We start from the raw sequence: 18,786 nt of genomic DNA, 5'->3' as shown, positions 1-18,786 counted from the left end.
CCGGCGTATAACGCCCATGGGTCCTCTTAAGCCAAAACACCAGAACCAATACAACACCAATCCCGTTAGCGGGCAGATCGTGGTCGCCTATCTAACTTGAAGACCTCACTAAAGACTTCCGCTGTACTAGACCCCTGATCAGTAGGTCCTAGTCATAATTGTCCCCCTGAGTATTTAATCGGAATTTCGGCTGAAAAGAAGATAAAATGGATGAGAGTCGTGAAGACCACGCAAATTAAAAATAAGAATTTATTTAACAGGCAGGTAGGTCATTAGCTTCAAATTCACAATCAATTTAAAATATGGAAGGTTTTAAAACATAAATATAGAGTAAAAAGTTCTTACCCAGCCTGTTTAGCTACACACGAAATCACAGAGTATGTGCAATGTGGGAAGTCGATTACGATCTTCCTTGTTCAGCTACGCATAGAACACAGTGCAGTGTGGGAAGTCGGTTACGATCTTCCTTGTCTAGCTACACACAGAGCACAGAATATGTGCAATGTGGGAAGTCGATTACGATCTTCCTAGATTGCTTTGTCTCCCTTCCTTTTAAGCCAAATCCCGCATTTGGTCTAGGCGGCATTGCCATAAATTAACCTGGACTAATGATAAAATCTGGAATTTCGGCCCCCACCATTTGGAGGCTGCTGTTAAAACAATTAGTGGGGAAATTGGGAAAAGGAGATGATTACCAGAGAGGACATTCCATTGTGATAGTTTCAGAAACTCAGGGAAAAACTATGTTTTATTAAATTTTATTTGGTATGAAACATATTTCATTCAATTTCTTGAATTTCCCTGAATATGCCCATACCAAACATGTCCAGGGGATGTAATATTATGGTGCAGTTGTCATGAAAATACCCTTTTGTTGAACCATTTTACATGCAATCCATGTTATTACTACATAAGGCATAATACAGTAATATAATGAAAACATGTGCATGGTTTGTAAGGTTTTACGGGGTTTTTGAATATGATAAACAGATGGTTTATAGTCCAGATCCAGAAAAGAAATAAAAAGTGTAATGGCAGAGGGGCCCACATAAGGGCACTGTGGTACTGTCCCGCGCAGTTGCCCCACCATTTGGCCAGAGGCCTGATGATCTTTTCACCCTTAATGGTCCCAACACACACACACCCACAACCCTAGACAAATAGACTAGTTCCCCTTATCTTAGTTGTGTCCAGATGGCAACATTCCAGAGAGCCAATGGTTTGCTCACACAACCATAAACAACCAGTCCAGTTCCCCTTATCTCAGTCTTGTCCAGAGGGTAACAGTCCAGAGAGCCAAATGGCCTGCTCATCCAGAGGAAGTCCGAGTAACCTATTGTTTTACCATACGGCTCTCGGGTTCTTTGAAGTATAGGATGAGTCCCAGCCTGCAGGCTCGTTCAAATGCCAGCCTTTTCTGGGTCCCAGTTTGACTCCACTCTTACAATAGCATAGCGTTAGCCCTGCTTCCAACAACATAAGTTTGCCTTGATCGATAAGGACACAGTCAGCTTTTAGGTAGGCCAGCCCATGTCATAGATGAGTCTGACCCCCTTCCTTTCCCTTCTACAGCTTAACTTGGCTATCACCCAATCAGGGCAAACATCCTCAAGCCATGCTGGGTAAGTTATGGTCACAGGAAAAAGGTGTGTTGTGTTTGTTTCAGAGCCTTGGAGAAAGAGTTTCTCTTTATTTTGATGGTGGTTCCTTGGTTGTGTGTTTTTAGCTGGTTTCCTTTCATCCTGTGGCGCTTAAACTGTAAGTGGATAACACTTTGACAAGGTCTGGCTTATTCACCTCTCTCTCTTTTCTGGTATTTCCAAATCAATTGTTTAATGTTTTGTACAATGTCTTCTCTTTTTGTAACTTAGAAGTAGTGAGCCTGAATACGCTCACTATTCAGGCTTTTCAAACGACGACTGAAGACTCACCTCTTCAGGCTGCACCTCTCCCCATCCCTCCCTTCCCCCCTGTAAATGACTAAACTTAGGGTTGTAACTAGGCAGCTGTTTCGTAGGTGACTAGGTGCATTAACTGTCTTAATGACTACTTGTATTTTTTCCATAGATTGCGTTGTTGCCGTTCTCGTTATTAGTGTTAATCAGTTTAACCTTCAGGGTCCAAGTTGAACTATGCGGTTGTTCCCTGCACTTGGACCGGTACTTCTCTCTAGGGGTTTCGTCGTACTTGTTCCTGGTTATGGTTATACACTTTGTTGTACGTCGCTCTGGATAAAAGCGTTCGGCCAAATGCCTGTAATGTAATGTTATGTAATGAATACAATAAAGAATGTATTGTTTCAATTCATTAACCTAATTGACTGCTTCATACTGAATTCAATTATTTAATCTTAAAACCTGATATAGAGCTTGTTTTGACTTGTTGGTTAGTCTACCAGTTTACTGTAGACTGACCTATCAATGAATTCAACGATTTAATTGATAATTCTCATTTTATAAAAAAAATTATTAAATTAAATCACATAAAATATATTTTATTTGTAGGTTAATTGAGGGGTTCCTGGCAGGCAATACCACTGATGTTCAGTAATCAGAGTGCTGAATAGTTTAACAAGGGCATTGACGGTTGGAACTGCTGGAATCTGAAAACAACCCTATTTTTAATGAATCCTCACTTATCCCACAATGTACATTGTCTAGTGAAGGAGACAGAAGTCTTGAGGGTGTCACTGTTCTTTTTTTTTTTTTTTGCACGATACCAGGCATGTTTTTGAACAAATGCACTTTTTTTTAGCTTTACAAGGAAAATAGCCATTGTGGTGATAATTCAACATTTAAGAAAGATATGTGGGGTGTATTACGCATGCTCTTTTAATTCTTTCTTTTTTTGGTGAAGCACTGCAACACCTGTTGTCATCGAGAAACCTCCTCTGGTAGTAATAAAGGTTGCCAAGGTTTGTATTTAGCAGTGTCCAGGAGGCCAAGCATTCAGCAGTGCACAGGAGGCTGAACATACCTCATGAAGGAGGGAAGCTGGCGAATGTTCTCCACCTCCTGGTGGTTTAGCTGCTGAGCTCTGACCACAGCCTCCTGCTTCTTACAGCACAAAACACTCAGAGGCTGGTCGTGGAAGTGCTCCAACAAAGAGAGCTGTGCAAGAGAACACAGGAAGACAGGTTAGCACACTGTGCCACACACACACACAATGAAAATACATACACACAAAACACAACACAATTTGCACATCTACAAAATCTACAAAATAGGGATGGGTATGAGGAACGGGTTGATCAATTACTCTTCGGATACACGCCTACTCAAATCTTTTTTATTTTCTCATAAAGGCTATGTATGTTGGAACTTTTACATTTAATTACATTAATTTAATGTAGTCAACATAAAAAAATGCATTAAAATTGAGGATCTCCCTTCACCTAATGAACATAATAAAGCAAATATATATTTTGAAATCCATGTTTTGATTGAAATTATGGATTTTGTTGGTGAGCCACTGTATAAGCGGGACAAGGTCCGGTGTGGCTGAGCATTATGCAGTTTGAATGTCCTGTACTGAGCGAAATTGCCAGAGGAATTTACTACCTCCGTCAATCGCAAAACATCAGTTGTGTAGCAATTTTATGGGCGCATAATATTTGTGAAAATAAAATTTGGTGTCATATCTGACAATGACAGAAAAACACAAAAAAATAAGCATTAAGACTTTATTATGATGAAAAACCGTTGGTATTGACTTTTGGTGTGCATGCATTTTCTATACAACCAGTGGTGCTGCCTGGCCAAGATGAGTTCTAAAAATAGATTCTTCCCCATACTAGGAATCGATTTGGAATCGAGCACATTATGCGATCCCTAGATTTGTGAAATAATTGAAAATCACCATCCCTACAACATAACACACAATACTAACAAAATGACACCTGCGTAGACATGCAATACCAATACAATGCATGCATGCATTCAATATCACCTGCAGGCCTTTGATGAAATTGTGCACGGAGAAGTCGTGGTACAGGAAGAGACCAACTAGCACTTGTAACACCTTACCGCTGGGCTTAAAGGGGAACTTCGGCGTTAAAACCAGCTGTGGAAAATATACCTTACATTAGTATCCCTAGTGACACAGCTGCTCACCTCAGTGTCCAGAGAAACTGCAAAACCAACCTCAAGATCATGACCAACAACCGAGCAGGCTGCTGCAATGTCGGACAGCTCGTGTTTAGAAAACAGCCTACATGAAAGACAATATACTTAGACAGGACAGACTTGTTCATGGTTCATACGATATTAAATTCTTACTAAGTAGCCTCTCTCTCTCCCACCTCTCTACAAACAAGACATATCTTTGGGCAATTAAGACATGCTGAGTCCATGATCTATCAACTCGGTTTGTATTGGTGGCGACACTTTTGTCCCATCACACTGAGCACCGGCGCTCCCCGAGTCCGTGTGCTCAGCTCGCTGCTGTTCACACTGCTAACACACGACTTTTCTGCCAAATCCAGCTCAAATCACATCATGTTTGCTGATGACACTATAGCGCTGGGCCTCATCAACAACAATGATGATGATGATGAGGAAACTGCATACAGCATGAAACCCAGCATTGCCAGGCTGTGGAACAGCTTCTTCCCCCAGGCAGTAAGACTCATGAACACCTGACTGACACCTAACACTCACACACACATAGGCTGAATTTTATTTTGATGACGCTGGAACAAATTCAAACAATAATTAACTATTTTCAACAATAATAAAAAAATAATACAAAATATAATTATACATAATGTAAAAATATATACATTACATAAAACTTTGAAATAAAATAAATACCATTATAAATAGCTATGCATACCACTGCTAAATATATATATTTTTTGTCATGAACTGAATGATTAGGCTACCAGCTATTGAAGCAGGTGACAAAGTCTACAGAATCCCAATGTATCAAACAATTTGAACAACAGTAGACTTAGTAAAACAATGGCTATATTTATATAGTCATAATCTTCATTATAGTAGTAGAATTTATACATAGTAAGGTTTGTATTTCATTACACAATCTGTAAAAAAAACACGTAACCTATTTGAATAGTGTGTATTTGTTGGTTTCGGTTTCACTTTGCCCTTAATTGCATATCGTCCTTCATGAAAATGAACATCCCCATCCCCAGAAAGTACACTTTCACCTCCTGAACAATCATCTTCGTCATTCTGAAGTATTACAACTGCAGGGCTGCATACTCTGTGCTTCGTCTGTTTTATTAGTGATGCAACAGCCGACATTTAACGAAATAAAGTAGTGGTTTTCAAACGCAAATCTGGTTTATAGTCGGTTGATTTGACATCTGAATTGCAAGTCTCCACTGCACAACAAAAAAGGGAAACAATCCTACATTCAAAAATAAGGGAGTTATTCAACATAGATGAAAGGGAGTGTTTTATGATGGCAACAGGCATCAACCGGGTTCAAACAGTTGATATTATACTGGTGCTTGTTTTCAAATTATACTGATTGTCTTTTAATCATGAGACCATCAATTTCATCAAAATTCTTCAAGTCTTAATGTGCAGGTAGAAATAGTTGTTTAAGGCCAGTCAGGTTGTCATATTCATTTTTGGAGGCAGCCATGGCTTCAAAGTGGAGGTCAGCATGCTATGACTGGTATTGATAGTAGAATGACATGGTGTAATTCCACAGGAATGTCTGCTGTTTATTTCACTGCTCACTTAGCAGCATTTTATGCCGCTGTATTGGAATACCATCGGCTACTGTTGGCTTCATTTTGATGCTATGATGAAATACAAATTTCGGTGCTGAAAGATGAACTACATGATGGCCACTATTGCCGAACGTGTTGTGCTTGGGGGGTGTAGTTGCAGATGACTGCAGGGAGGGGGTGCTTGTTCAATCGATAACCTGCACGACAATGGTGGCACTTAGAAACTCACTTCGTATTTAGCATTGTTGTAGTGTACTGTGTACAAATAAAGCTAAAATACAAAGTTTGTGGTTTCCACTCATAGTTTGGTTGCAGGAGAAAGTAATGTCTAAGTTAAGCAATCCAGGCACATTGGTGCACAGACCACAAGGAGGATTGCACAAAGGGGTTAACGACATAGCTGCATTCGCTGATATATCAGATGTGGGAACACAAGCCTGGTCTGGCTTTGTTCGGCAGAAATTAACAAAAATGGAATGGCTGCATCCTTGTTTTTTGATACTAGGAATCACTTTTACACCTGCACAATATTGGAAATTCAAGATTTACATTCAAAGCAAACTTACTGACGTGTGTGTGGGAACGGACACAGAACATGAGCAACTCCAATTAAACTTTGGTTGTCAAGCCCGAAAATGCAAGTATTTACAGGTCCATTATTTACTAATTTTGACTGAATTCAGCCTAAAGTGCTATTCTTTCATAGGTTAATAGGAGTTGGTTCAGGAGAGCACATGATACAAGTTTCAGGGTTTATGAAGCCTCAACTCTAGCATAGGTATGCATGAGTTCTGAGACAGCTACCTTGTCAATGACAGTGGCCAGGTGCTTGGTGCAGGAGGAGAACTGGAAGAGCTTGATGCACAGCAGGGATGTCACAGAATGGGCCAGCATGCGCTGAACAGTACTGAGGGATGTGGCGATGCCAAAGATGAACAGTAGGGGGAGCTGTTGAGTGTACTGGCTGTTTTTCAAGGGTAAAGTGAATAACAAAAACCACATTAGTCAAAGATTGCATGTATATATACATGTGTGCGTGTGCAGCTGGGCACCCTGATGCAAATTTAATCTAACAAGCAATTTGTCGACCAAGTCATCAACGCAGGAGGATTCAACATGTCACAAGAGCTAGAGGTAACCCACCAGACACTGTAAAGCACAATAAGTTCCATGAACTGTGCCATATAAAAGTAATCTCATTAATACAAATAGAGAATAATAATAATTTCCCAGCAGTGATCTTGCTACCTGCAGATGAGAATGAAGGCATGCAGAACACGGGGGCTGAAGGCCTCAAGGTCTCTGAAGATAACAATAATGGGTGGATTTGCAGAGAATTCCATCTCAGAAGAGCTGCGCTTTTCCCCTGGAGAGCTCCCAGAGGAATTCTATAGGAAAGACACATTTCAAAGTTTAAGTCTTTTTTCATGTGGTGTTTGTTATTTTGTCCAACATCCTAATTGCAGTGCTGTGAAAAAATTTGAACTCTTCCTGATTTCCTTCTATTACTGCATATTTGTCACACTGAATGGTTTCAGGTCTTTAGGCAAAATGTAATATTTAACAAAGGAAACCTAAGTAAACAAAACACTGTTCTAACAGAGGACTTAACAGTTAATTAACCGTTAATCATTAATAAGAATGTTGATCAATTCATTTTTTTTGATACATGTTTTTCAACTCACTAAAATTTTGCTCAACAACAGCTTGCCACTTGCACTATAGAATACAAATTGCACTATTGAAGAGCTTGATGTATTCTTTTTATTATAAGACCGCATTAGCAGCTACAAGTGTTGCCAGAAAGACAAAAAACAACAGAAGTTAATTTGTTTATCACAAAGTTAAGCATTAGCCTAATAAGCATCCTGGTGGCAGTGGTCAATAAAAATGTCAGTGGTCCTAATTAAGTTTTTTGCCGTTCTGGCTTTAATGTAAAATCCTGTTCTAATGATTGTTGGGAAATGTCTTAAATCTCTAATTAATTGGTAGGCCTCTCATTTCTTTATAGGCCATAAAGTAAAGCTTTTCAGTTAATCATTATTAATTCGTTTTAATGGGTTAAAACTAAATTTCCCCCTTAAAATGAATAACTAGTTGCATAACCTTTAGCAGCAATAACTGCAACGAAATGCTTTCTATAATTTGATCTCATAAAAAACACGTTTTCAACATACAAAATGTCAAGTTACTCACACATACAAAGCACTGTCTATAACTCATTCATTCAAACTAGCAAAATCTACGCCTGCCATTAAAAGTATTGATATCAAAATGCGCCAAGTTACTGTACTACAAACAATATAGGCTATCTTGCCTCACCGAAATTAAATAAGCTGTATTCCAGTCTTTGTATTTGTTGAAGCTTGAAGCCACCGATTACCTCTGCATCATAAATAAATTGGCAATATATTCAAAATGCACAACTGAAATATTGGTTTTTGTCCAAAGAGCAAGCATTCAAAGGTGTGTGTAACCATCTTGCAGGAACCAAATTAAAACAGAATCAACACTACAGTTAAATGCATATCATGCAAGCTGTGAAATGCAAAACTGCCGTTTGCTAGCTAATTAGCTGCCGTGAATATCTGCATCTAATTGGCTTCAACAGCACCGAATATGTCTGCTCTCCACGCAGTGTGAAAACACAAAACAGCAGTTCACAGAGTACTTCACTGATCCTACCTTACAGACAGTCTTGTACCAATCACAGAGTGACCTCAGGGAGCAGTGTGCACTGTTCGGGGGAAGATCTGTACTGGTTTCCTCTTCATCCTTATCCACAGACACTCCAGTTAGCCTTTGCAGCACTTTCTGCAGTAGATACTTCACAGCTGGGCAGACAGGATGACAAGGATGACTTTAGCAGTGTGGCCCATCTATGAAAGAATGGCTTGTAACACGATGCTGTAGGCTTAATTCCAAAGGTGGCCCTTGTTTTATCCTTAAGCAAGTTTCCCAATATTAATAGCTTCAGCAAAAATAAGAATTCACAAATCCATGCAAATCATCCTGAATGTCTTTAAAGCAAACAACACAATGAAATAAAAGACAAACTGCTGCAAAGAGGTAGAGAGGATCCATCAGGATTTAAATGGATAGTTCACTTTCGGGAGTTGTTGGTATTTTGTTTTATGTAGGCTACGTGAGCTTATGTGTGTGATGAAAGATATTTCAGTCAACCTGTCGTCCTTCATATTAGCTGATATCAGGGAATTTGTGAAGTTGTACAAACAAACACATTTCAAATAATTTTATAGTTTGTACACAATTATAAAAGCAAATGTCTTTTTAATCATGCCATAATTCATGCCTTGAGCACAGCAGTCTCACATTGAATGATCTATAAATATATGGTTCCAAAAAAAAAATGTTAAGGGTAATTAACTGAAAAATAATCAAGTAATATAGAACATCTGGAGGCAAACCATTACTGTACAAGCTGCCCTGGAGCTACCTTAAATTTATTTACTCACTTTAATCCACCAATTTGCGAAAGCTTTAAAAGCAGCATTTACCAAGCCGACAGGTCACCAGAAATTTCTCCAAGTATCCAAAATATTCTTCTTCACACAGACAAACTGTCTGGGCCAATCAAAAACAAACTAAACATAAATTGTAAGACATAAAACTCCAGAAAGTGAAATCAATAAAAAGCCAATTTTATGAAAATTGTTATATCAAGAGCTGTCATAGCCTTCGGAAGTCACTGTTTGGTCACATCATTTTCATTACAAAAATTAACTACGAGCAACAAATCAACAGGCCCATCAAATAAGTTTGGATAAAGGGCCTTGTAACATTGCCCCTGGCAGGGTGAAGGTTCTGCCTTCTAGAAAAAAAAAAACAACAACAAAAAAAGAACACCTGCACACTCCTTGGCTTGAACAGAGACAACAAATGGAGTCACAGAGTTCTGCAGCCTGTCTGACAGACTTTGAAACGTCATGTTGTGGTCCGTCAAGTTTACTCCTGAAAAAGAGGACAAACAACTGGAGGTTACTGGAGCAGTGGAGTGAATTGGTATTTAAAAATTCTGGATTTAAAAAAATGACAATTTCACTTTACACTTTCCATTTTGCACTGTTATTACCATAAACTCAAAAACTTGAAAGTTTTTTTTTTTTTTTTTTTTTTTTTTTAAAGAATAACTTGAAAAGACAAAGCACACAGGGTCCCCAAAGTTAGATAGCTACAGACCTTAACCCAACTGAGCATGCATTTCACCTCTTGAAGAGGAGATTGAAGGGAAAACCCCCCCTAAACAAACAACAACTGAAAGAGGCTGCAGTAAAAGCCTGGAAAAGCATCACAAAAGAAGAATGCAACAGTTTGGTGATGTCAATGGGTTGCAGGCTTGATGCAGTTATTGCAAGCAAGAGATATGCTACCAAATATTAAGTGTTATTTGCTTTCATTTACTTAAATACTCTCTGTTCCAATACTTTTGCTCACCTAAAAATTGGGTGGTCTGATACCAAAGGTGCTATGTTCGAAGTAGTTTAACACATCTAGGTGTAAATACCAGGAAATAAAAGCTGAAATTCTGAACTCATCTCATGTTCATCTTTTTATCTCAACCCCAAATGTATTCAGTGTATTGCAAAAACAAAGGAATTGGCCTTGCTGTTCCAATACTTTTGGAGGGGACTGTAATTCAGCACAGAATATGTCAGCATCTCATTCTCCAAGATAGATTACATACCTTGGATTTGTATGATGATGCTGACATGCACTCCGGCTTGTTTTCACAAAGCTGAGATAAAGAAAATAACCAACCTTCTCTTTATAACAGAAAATTCCTTTATTTCTTAGGATTTCAATGGTGGGAGAACAAAAAATATCAAAGAAACAAAACCACCAGTGTTTCCAATCCATTGACTTTACCTGGGAGGCCCACCCAAATAGATTTGCCCCAAACATATTTTTTAATATTTAATGTAGACTCGTTGCATTCCGATTTCCAAAGACAAATTAGTGGCCTTCATAACACCATGAGATACAGTATTCCAAACATAGGGAAGGAGTGGACTTGCTTTGTCTCAATAATTATTGGTCTAATCCACATAAGAATTGGTCCAACACACCGTACGATGTATTCATTATCTTGCCTTTCAAATGCCAAAATGACATACAGCAGGCTGTCATTTCACTGTGCACACTGCCCACCCCACTGCCTCCAATATTGCCAAGTTAGCTTATTATAAGCGACTTTGGGCTTTTTTCTCTTTTCTTTTTTTTTTTTAAGTTGCTGATATTTAAAGGGTCAGTTGAGTTTTTTTGGGGCTGGTTTTAATTTGAGTGTATTTTGGGGCTTTTTATATTGTTTGGGGATTTGGGATAATTACTATACTATACCACCACTATCTTGACAATTATAACTACAGGAATATAACCATTGTTTTTCAGGCATTACAAAGCCAAACAGTTATTCTGAAACTGTATTTGAAACATTGGGATTCTGTAGGCTGTTTGTCACCTGCTTCAGTAGCTTGTAGACTAATTCAGTACAATTCAGTTTTTTGGCAAAAAAAGACATAATTAGTAGTTCTATGCATAGTTATTTATAAAGGTATTCATTTTAGTTTTATCGTATAGTTATAATGTAAATTTATTTTCATTTTACAATTCATTATTGTTAAAAATTGTTATTTATCATTTTAATGTCATCAAAATAAAACGGTTTTATTTAACCATTTCAGTTCTGAGCATATTTCCACCAGGTACTCTGCTGATATTTCTGTGAACTCTCTGCTTGCTGTATAGTGCTCCAGTTAGTTAGTGTTCTCAACTAGACAATACCTTTCATTGGAACACAACTTTCTTATTTTGCCTTATTTTTGAAGGTACTCTGGGTTGAGTATTAACTCGCCGTTGGGCGTACACTATTCAAACTTTCAGAACACCAACTAACTGTCCAAAGCTCAGCGTTCAAAGCCACCCAGTGACCCGTACCCTCGAAGATTAGCCAGCTTTCAGTTGGATGTGGATAGGCAGATAGGGACTGGAGTTACTGGTCGGTTAGCAGTGCGTTTCCTTTACCCATTCCCCACTCATTTGTCTTTTTATGCACCCCTGTGGTGTGGGGATGGCTGGTTTAAGCAGCCACACCTGCCCTGGGTCAAGCTAATTAGACCTGGCTAATTAGATAATTGGTGCCGAAACCCGGGACAGAGGAGTCCCCGACCATGGAAGGCTCTCCGCTAGTGCAGATGGTGCAGCAGCTAGCACAGATGCAGGAGTCGCAACACCAAGCTCTTCGCAGCCTGCAGGAACATCAGCAACAAGCGATGCAAGTGATGGCTGCATCACAGGCTGTGGATCGAGCTGTCATGACAGAGTTGCTGAAGGAGCGAACAGCCAGTCCCACCCCGACCCCCCTCCAGGCAAACCTGAAACTGGAGAAGATGGGACCGGAGGACGACCCGGAGGCGTTTATTGAACTCTTTGAGAGGACGGCCACGGCGTGTAACTGGCCGGTGGAGGAGTGGGCACTGCGCCTCCTCCCTTTGCCCTTGGGGGAGGTGCAAATGGCTGCCCGCAATATACCAGCCGGTGCACTGGCCAATTACGCAACCCTCCGGGCCACCATCTGGGAACAGGTGGGACTGAAGCCGGAGGGCCACCGGAAGAAGCTGCGCAAACTTTCATTTGCTGCCGTCGGTCGGCCCTTCGCTTATGCTCAGCAGCTCCTCGACTCCTGCCGACGCTGGATGCAACCGGAGTGCCGCACTCCTGAAGAAATCGTGGAGCAGGTGGCGCTGGAGCAGTTCATAACGGGGCTCCCGAAAGGGACATCTGACTGGCTCCGGTGCTACCAACGAACCTCCCTGAGTGCGGCCATCCAGCTGGCAGAGAACCATCTGTCGGTCGGAGAGGACACAGGGAGGAAACCGCTAAGAGGCGGGCCTTTTAAAAACCCTCCCGACCTTCATCAACCCTCCCCTTTTCACCCAGCTCCCTGTTCAAACCCTGCCCCATTCCCAACCTCCCTTCCCCCTAAAGCACCACCACCTCGACCCACGACCCTCAGCCCCCTTCTTTAACCCCCTTTCCCCGGTTTCAGGTCAGACGAATGCGTCACAAACGTTGGGGCAGGGATGTTGGCGTTGCGGACGTGAGGGGCACATCCGGAACACGCATCCTTCCCCCGCTCCAGCAGACGTATCTCATACCAGCGAGTATGAAAGGGGATACAATCCAGGCATTGTTGGACTCTGGTTGCTATCATACCCTTGTGCACCTTGTGCACCAAGAGGCAATTGATAGACTCACGGAGGTGGGTATTCGGTGTGTGCACGGGGATGTATATTATTATCCAACTGCACGGATTAAATTTTCAATTGGGGGACAAATGTATAGCATGGTGGCTGGGGTTACCGCCTGCACCCCCCTTCTGCTAATTCTGGGGCATGATTGGCCGGGGTTTCAGGAAACGGCAAGACTAAGACTAGCGGAAGGGGCCCAACAAGGGGGGTGTGTTCATTGTCCTTATACCGCAGCGGGGGGCAGCTGGTCACGGATGACTGTGATGCAGGGGAAGGGCCCAATGGCAGATGCTCAATCAGTAGGTGAGAGTATAAGCTTTCTAACGATGTATAACATGTCTAATTTTGCTTTTGGAATAGCGTTTTACAGGTTAGCGTAACCGAACATTTTCTTACCATGGCATTCGCTCTATATATGGTAGCATTAAAAGACGTTGCACCTAACGAAACGTTGTCAACGATTTCTCGTAATTCCTTGGAAAATACCATTATTATTGAGGACTTCTGGGCATAGCTAAGCCATATGTTTGCTGATAGACCTATCTGACATCGTTTTCTGGAGCAAAACAGAAGCGGATAGAACTGTCATTGATTTACTGTCTCTGTCTCCATCTACTGAACATAGATAAGATTTCATCATTGCTATGTAAGTATTACTGCTCTAAATATTTCGGTTATATACGTTATTTTAGAAATTGAGTGTCTTTAAATAGGTTAGTGGTATTATGTAGTGTGGATATTTCACACTGTAATGTAAGCGTTAGTTAGTAGTGTAATAGTTTTTGTGACGCATACAACAGTGATGAGGAGTGTTGAAACATTGTTAAAACGTGGTGGACGGCTGAAAATTGTTTTCACATCGTCCCATTCCCATACAAGAAAACATATGAGAATACAGAGTATAGAAATGCATACAAGAGTTAATTATTACACATTTAGGCACTGTGCAGCATTGTGTGAACATATTTTTTTCATCTTAAACCTTCATAAGGGGCTCATATGCTTTACAATGGACAAAAAGCATTATATTCCTTTTTGGAGAGATTTTGGATTTGTTTCTGGACCCTTAGCTATTTTAGACCAGTGTTAATGATTTAGACATTTTGGGTAGATTTGGAGATGCTGGGTACACTGCTTAGTTTTTGCTTCATAGATCTTTAGTAGTTCTACATATCCACGCTTAGATTTTATGAACTTGTGGTCAAGAAGTTTTTGATCCAGGACATGTACACTTTAACCCGCAATCTCCCAGTATTTCATTGCGACCTAAAAAAGGAGCAAATTCATTTTAGATTTTTTGCCTTGACCATTGCATTTGTGGCACTTTATTTCTTACAAAATAATTAATATAAAGTAATCTAAGCTAGTATTATAAATGGTACAAATGTATTGCTTCATTTAAGACATTTTTCTAGTCTCTGTGGTGTTCACATCTGGAGTTATAAAGCTTTAAATAGGGTAACCCCTAAATGGGAAAGGATTGACAGGTACTCTAGTGGGGGAGTGGTTGGGGTGGAGTTAACTAGCTATTGTTCCCACCCATTATCTCCCTGTGAGAAGTGTGAAAAGTTCAAGATCTTTCAAGGGGATTTTCTCTGCTACTTGATTTTAGGAGTACCAACATTCAAATAAGCATATCTTCTTCAACTATTTTCAGATTTCAATGTATGACACATCATTTGAAATCTTATAATCTGCACTTTCGTAATCTGTAAAAACTGAAAAATGACCTTGCCCTACTTAAGGACCAAAACACCAGCACCTGTCACATATACAAACGAGGATAGCACAAAACTTTTAGTGCCAAAACGGAAAATGGTTTTTCAGGCGGCTCACAACAATCCGATGGCAGGTCATTTGGGGCATGACAAGACACTTAACCGTATAATGGCTCGATTTTATTGGCCAGGCATACGAAGGGACATACGCCGGTGGTGTGTGGAGTGCCCGGAATGTCAAAAAGTAAATCCAGCGGCCATACCAAAAGCTCCTTTGCATCCGCTTCCATTGGTCAAGGTCCCCTTCGAAAGAATTGGCATGGACCGCGTCGGGCCATTAGAACGATGTGCCAGAGGCTATCACTTTGTGTTAGTCCTAGTGGATTATGCAACACAATACCCAGAGGCAGTGCCCCGCAATATATCAGCTAAGACTATTGCGGAGGCACCATTTAATTTTTTCTCCCAGGTGGGAATCCCGAAAGAGATTCTCACAGATCAAGGCACCGCATTTATGTCACAGACACTAAAGGAACTGTACAAATTGTTGGACGTCAGGTCTATTCGAACTAGCGTCTACCACCCTCAAACAGATGGGCTGGTAGAGCGGTTCAATAAGATGCTGAAAACAATGATTTGTAAGTTCATTTCCACTGACTTATGAAATTGGGACAAACTAATTGACCCCCTGTTGTTTGCAGTGAGGGAGGTTCCCCAAGCCTCCACGGGGTTTTCCCCCTTTGAATTATGGTACGGGCGAAGACCCCGTGGCATTTTGGACCTGTTAAAAGAAACTTGGGAGGAGGGTCCAAGCCAAAGTAAAAGCGAAATTCAATGTGTGTTGGACCTGCAAACAAAGCTACACTCACTTGGTCAAATTGCACACGAGCATTTGCTCCAGGCTCAAGAACGTCAGAGACAGCAATATAACAGGGGGGCTCAATTGCGAATATTTAAACCGGGAGACAAAGTCCTAGTGTTACTCCCGTCATCAGCATCCAAATTACTCGCCAAGTGGCAAGGACCTTTCGAGGTCACACGCCGGGTCGGGGATGTAGACTATGAGGTTATTCGTTCTGATAGGGGAGGGGCACGTCAGATCTACCATCTCAATTTACTAAAACTGAGGAGAGAGGTAGACCCTGCTTTGCTAGCTACATCGGAGGTCATGCCAGATGAGCTGGGACCGGAGATTCCCAATTTGAATAAAAATAATCCGGTCCCAATTGACAGCTATCTGACTGCAGCAGGCAGAGGTAGCTTGATTACAGCAGGAATTTGCTGACGTGTTCTCCCCCCTACCAGGAAGAACAAACCTTATAGAACACCACATACATACCCCCCCGGGCACTCTAATTCAAATTCGCCCGTATCGACTGCCTGAACACAAAAAGAAAGTGGTGCAGGAAGAACTGGGCAAAATGCTGGACATGGGAGTAATTGAGGAATCTCACAGTGATTGGTGTAGCCCTATCGTGCTTGTTCCTAAGCCTGATGGGGCTGTTCGTTTCTGCGTGGATTACCGAAAGGTAAACGCAGTCTCGAAATTTGATGCCTCGGGTGGACGAGCTGCTGGATCGGTTAGGCACAGCTCAATTTTTTTCGACACTGGATTTAACTAAGGGCTACTGGCAGATCCCTTTATCCCCGGTGTCCAAAGAAAAATCGGCTTTCTCCACTCCGTTCGGTTTACACCAATTTGTGACCCTCCCATTCGGTTTGCATGGGGCTCCCGCTACCTTTCAGCTCCTGATGGACAGGCTATTGAGACGGCATGCTGCCTATGCCGCTGCTTATCTGGATGACATCGTCATCCACAGTAATGATTGGCAGAGGCATATGCAGCATTTGCGAGCCGTCCTGAAGACGCTGAGAGGTGCGGGTCTCACTGCAAACCCCGGGAAGTGTGCAATTTGGCAGAGGGAGGTACGGTATCTGGGGTTCCTCTTGGGGAGGGGGCAAGTTTGTCCTTTAGTGGATAAAACAGCAGCTATCTCTGCTTCTCCCCAACCCAAGTCTAAAAAGCAAGTGAGGTCGTTCCTGGGGCTAGAGAACTATTATCGGTTTATTCCAAACTTTTCTAGTCTCGCTGGTCCCTTGACTGACCTCACTCGAAAGGGAGCCCCTGATCCGGTTCAGTGGACGAAGCTGTGCGAGGCGGCGTTTGTGAAAATAAAAGTTTGTGTGGCGGTCCTCTGTTGATTAGCCCTGACTTTGATAAATCTTTTCTCTTGCAGACCGATGCTTCTGATAGAGGACTGCGGGCAGTGTTGTCCCAGGAGGTGGATGGGGAGGAGCGACCGGTGCTCTACATCAGCCGCAAGCTCAGCCCCAGGGAGAGCCGGTACAGTACCATTGAAAAGGAATGTCTCGCCATAAAGTGGGCTGTACTGACTCTCCGGTACTACCTCCTGGGAAGACCGTTTGTCCTCTATTCGGATTATGCCCCCCTCCAATGGCTACACAGAATGAAGGACACCAACTCCAGGATTACCCGGTGGCCCTCCAGCCGTTTCGTTTCCGGGTAATCCATCGGCCGGGATCTGCAAACGCTTGCGCTGATTTCCTCTCCCGGGAGGGGGGGGTATCAGTCAAGCCAATGCAACCCGGCTGCATTCTGATGGCGGAGGAGTGTGGCAGGGCTCGGTCTGCGGGAGGAATTCAGGGCAATTAGAGGACCACGCCAACTGGTTAAGTAGGCACACACCTGGATGATATTACGTATCAGTCCAGGATTTAAAAGTGTGCTTCTTCCCACAGTAGGTGTCTGAGACCGGGGATCCCGAGACACAGAGAGAGAGAGAGACCGAGCCGGAGCACGCCGCCGCTGAAAAGCGAAACTGTATAAGTTCCTTTTATTTTGTCTTTGTTGTTTTAGTTTGTTGTTTTTGCCGAGATCCCGTGAGGGTGACGGGCGAAGGTTTTTTCGTTTCTTTTTTCCGATTGCCCTCTCTCTCATAACCGAAATAAAAACGCTGGAGAAATCCGGAATTTCCATATCTCCCTGTGTCCAGCTCTTCTGTCCCTTCCAGGGTAGTCACGGCGTGTGACAACCCCGTTACAGACTGACCTTAGACCAGGTTGTAACAAGAGTTATAGGCATTAGAGACATTACAATTTCTGCTGCCTATTCAGTTATAGCGGATAAATATAATAATATAGCTTCAGGCGACAATATACAGGATCCAAACGCACACACAAGCCAATATAACTAGGGGTGCGCCTTGATCATGCATTTTTATGGGCGATTCCGGTTGATGGTTTTTTAAAGCCAAATCAGCCGATTCCAATGACTGTTTCCAATGTTTTTTTTCATTAAAGCAACAAGAAATTAAAATTATTTATGTTTTCTTTCTTTATTTGCTCTATAAGTTACCAATACATTCAGATACTTTCATTATCATAATTATTAAATTTTTATTATTAACAGCACTGTTATATTGTTGTTGTATCGACACAGTGACACTGCTTCTAGAAGAGTGCGTTTTGACAGCTTCACAACATGATCAGCAGCACCTTATCATAGGAGACGTTTCAGTATAACGATGGACAGAATGTCGTCTGCCGCGGACGCTGTGTAAAAGACGATTTCTCTAGTAAGCTCGTCAAATTGTGCAAGTGGAGTCACTGTGTTTTACCTTTTCAACGTGGATTACCTTTATAAGATAATGTAGAAAATCCAAATCCTGAACATGTTGCACTAACTAATTATCAAGCTATTAAATTTGTAGCTTATGGTCAATTCAGCAAGTTCAGATATAATTCTATTTAAATTTAACAAATACATTTTAACATCTTTGTTTCATCAAATCAGAGAATCTTGTTTCTCATGGTCTATTTGCCTTTACTGAGGAGTGGCTTCCATCTGGCCACTCTACCATAAAGGCCGGATTGGTGGAGTGCTGCAGAGATGGCTGTCCTTCTAGAAGGTTCTACCATCTCCACAGAGGAACTCTAGAGCTCTGTCAGAGTGGCCATTTGGTTCTTGGTCACCTCCCTGACTACGGCTCTTCTCCCTCGATTGCCGGACGGCCTGCTCTAGGAAGAGTCCTGGTGGTTCCAAAATTCTTCCATTTAAGAATGGTGTTCTTCGGGACCT

General features: G+C 41.7%; 1 protein-coding gene across 4 annotated transcripts in view; it reads right to left on the bottom strand.

Moving 5' to 3' along the window:
* The window catches only part of orc3 (origin recognition complex, subunit 3), a 73,480-nt gene that overhangs the window by 37,740 nt on the left and 16,954 nt on the right, over positions 1-18,786 (bottom strand). For 3 of the 4 annotated variants that reach the window (XM_035431123.1, XM_035431148.1, XM_035431137.1), the window contains 6 exons: positions 9,569-9,673; positions 8,387-8,535; positions 6,950-7,089; positions 6,506-6,665; positions 3,949-4,062; positions 2,977-3,110 (listed from right to left, as the gene is read on the bottom strand). In XM_035431123.1, the coding sequence (XP_035287014.1) occupies positions 2,977-3,110; positions 3,949-4,062; positions 6,506-6,665; positions 6,950-7,089; positions 8,387-8,535; positions 9,569-9,673 (802 nt within the window). The remainder of the gene's footprint in view (positions 1-2,976; positions 3,111-3,948; positions 4,063-6,505; positions 6,666-6,949; positions 7,090-8,386; positions 8,536-9,568; positions 9,674-18,786) is intronic. The other variant, XM_035431130.1, reaches the window with a different exon arrangement.

Source organism: Anguilla anguilla, chromosome 1 (assembly GCF_013347855.1).
Source record: "Anguilla anguilla isolate fAngAng1 chromosome 1, fAngAng1.pri, whole genome shotgun sequence".
In the NCBI taxonomy this organism is placed as follows: domain Eukaryota; kingdom Metazoa; phylum Chordata; class Actinopteri; order Anguilliformes; family Anguillidae; genus Anguilla; species Anguilla anguilla.
The sequence above is the reverse complement of the archived record's forward strand: the minus strand, read 5'-3'. Positions and strand labels throughout refer to the sequence as shown.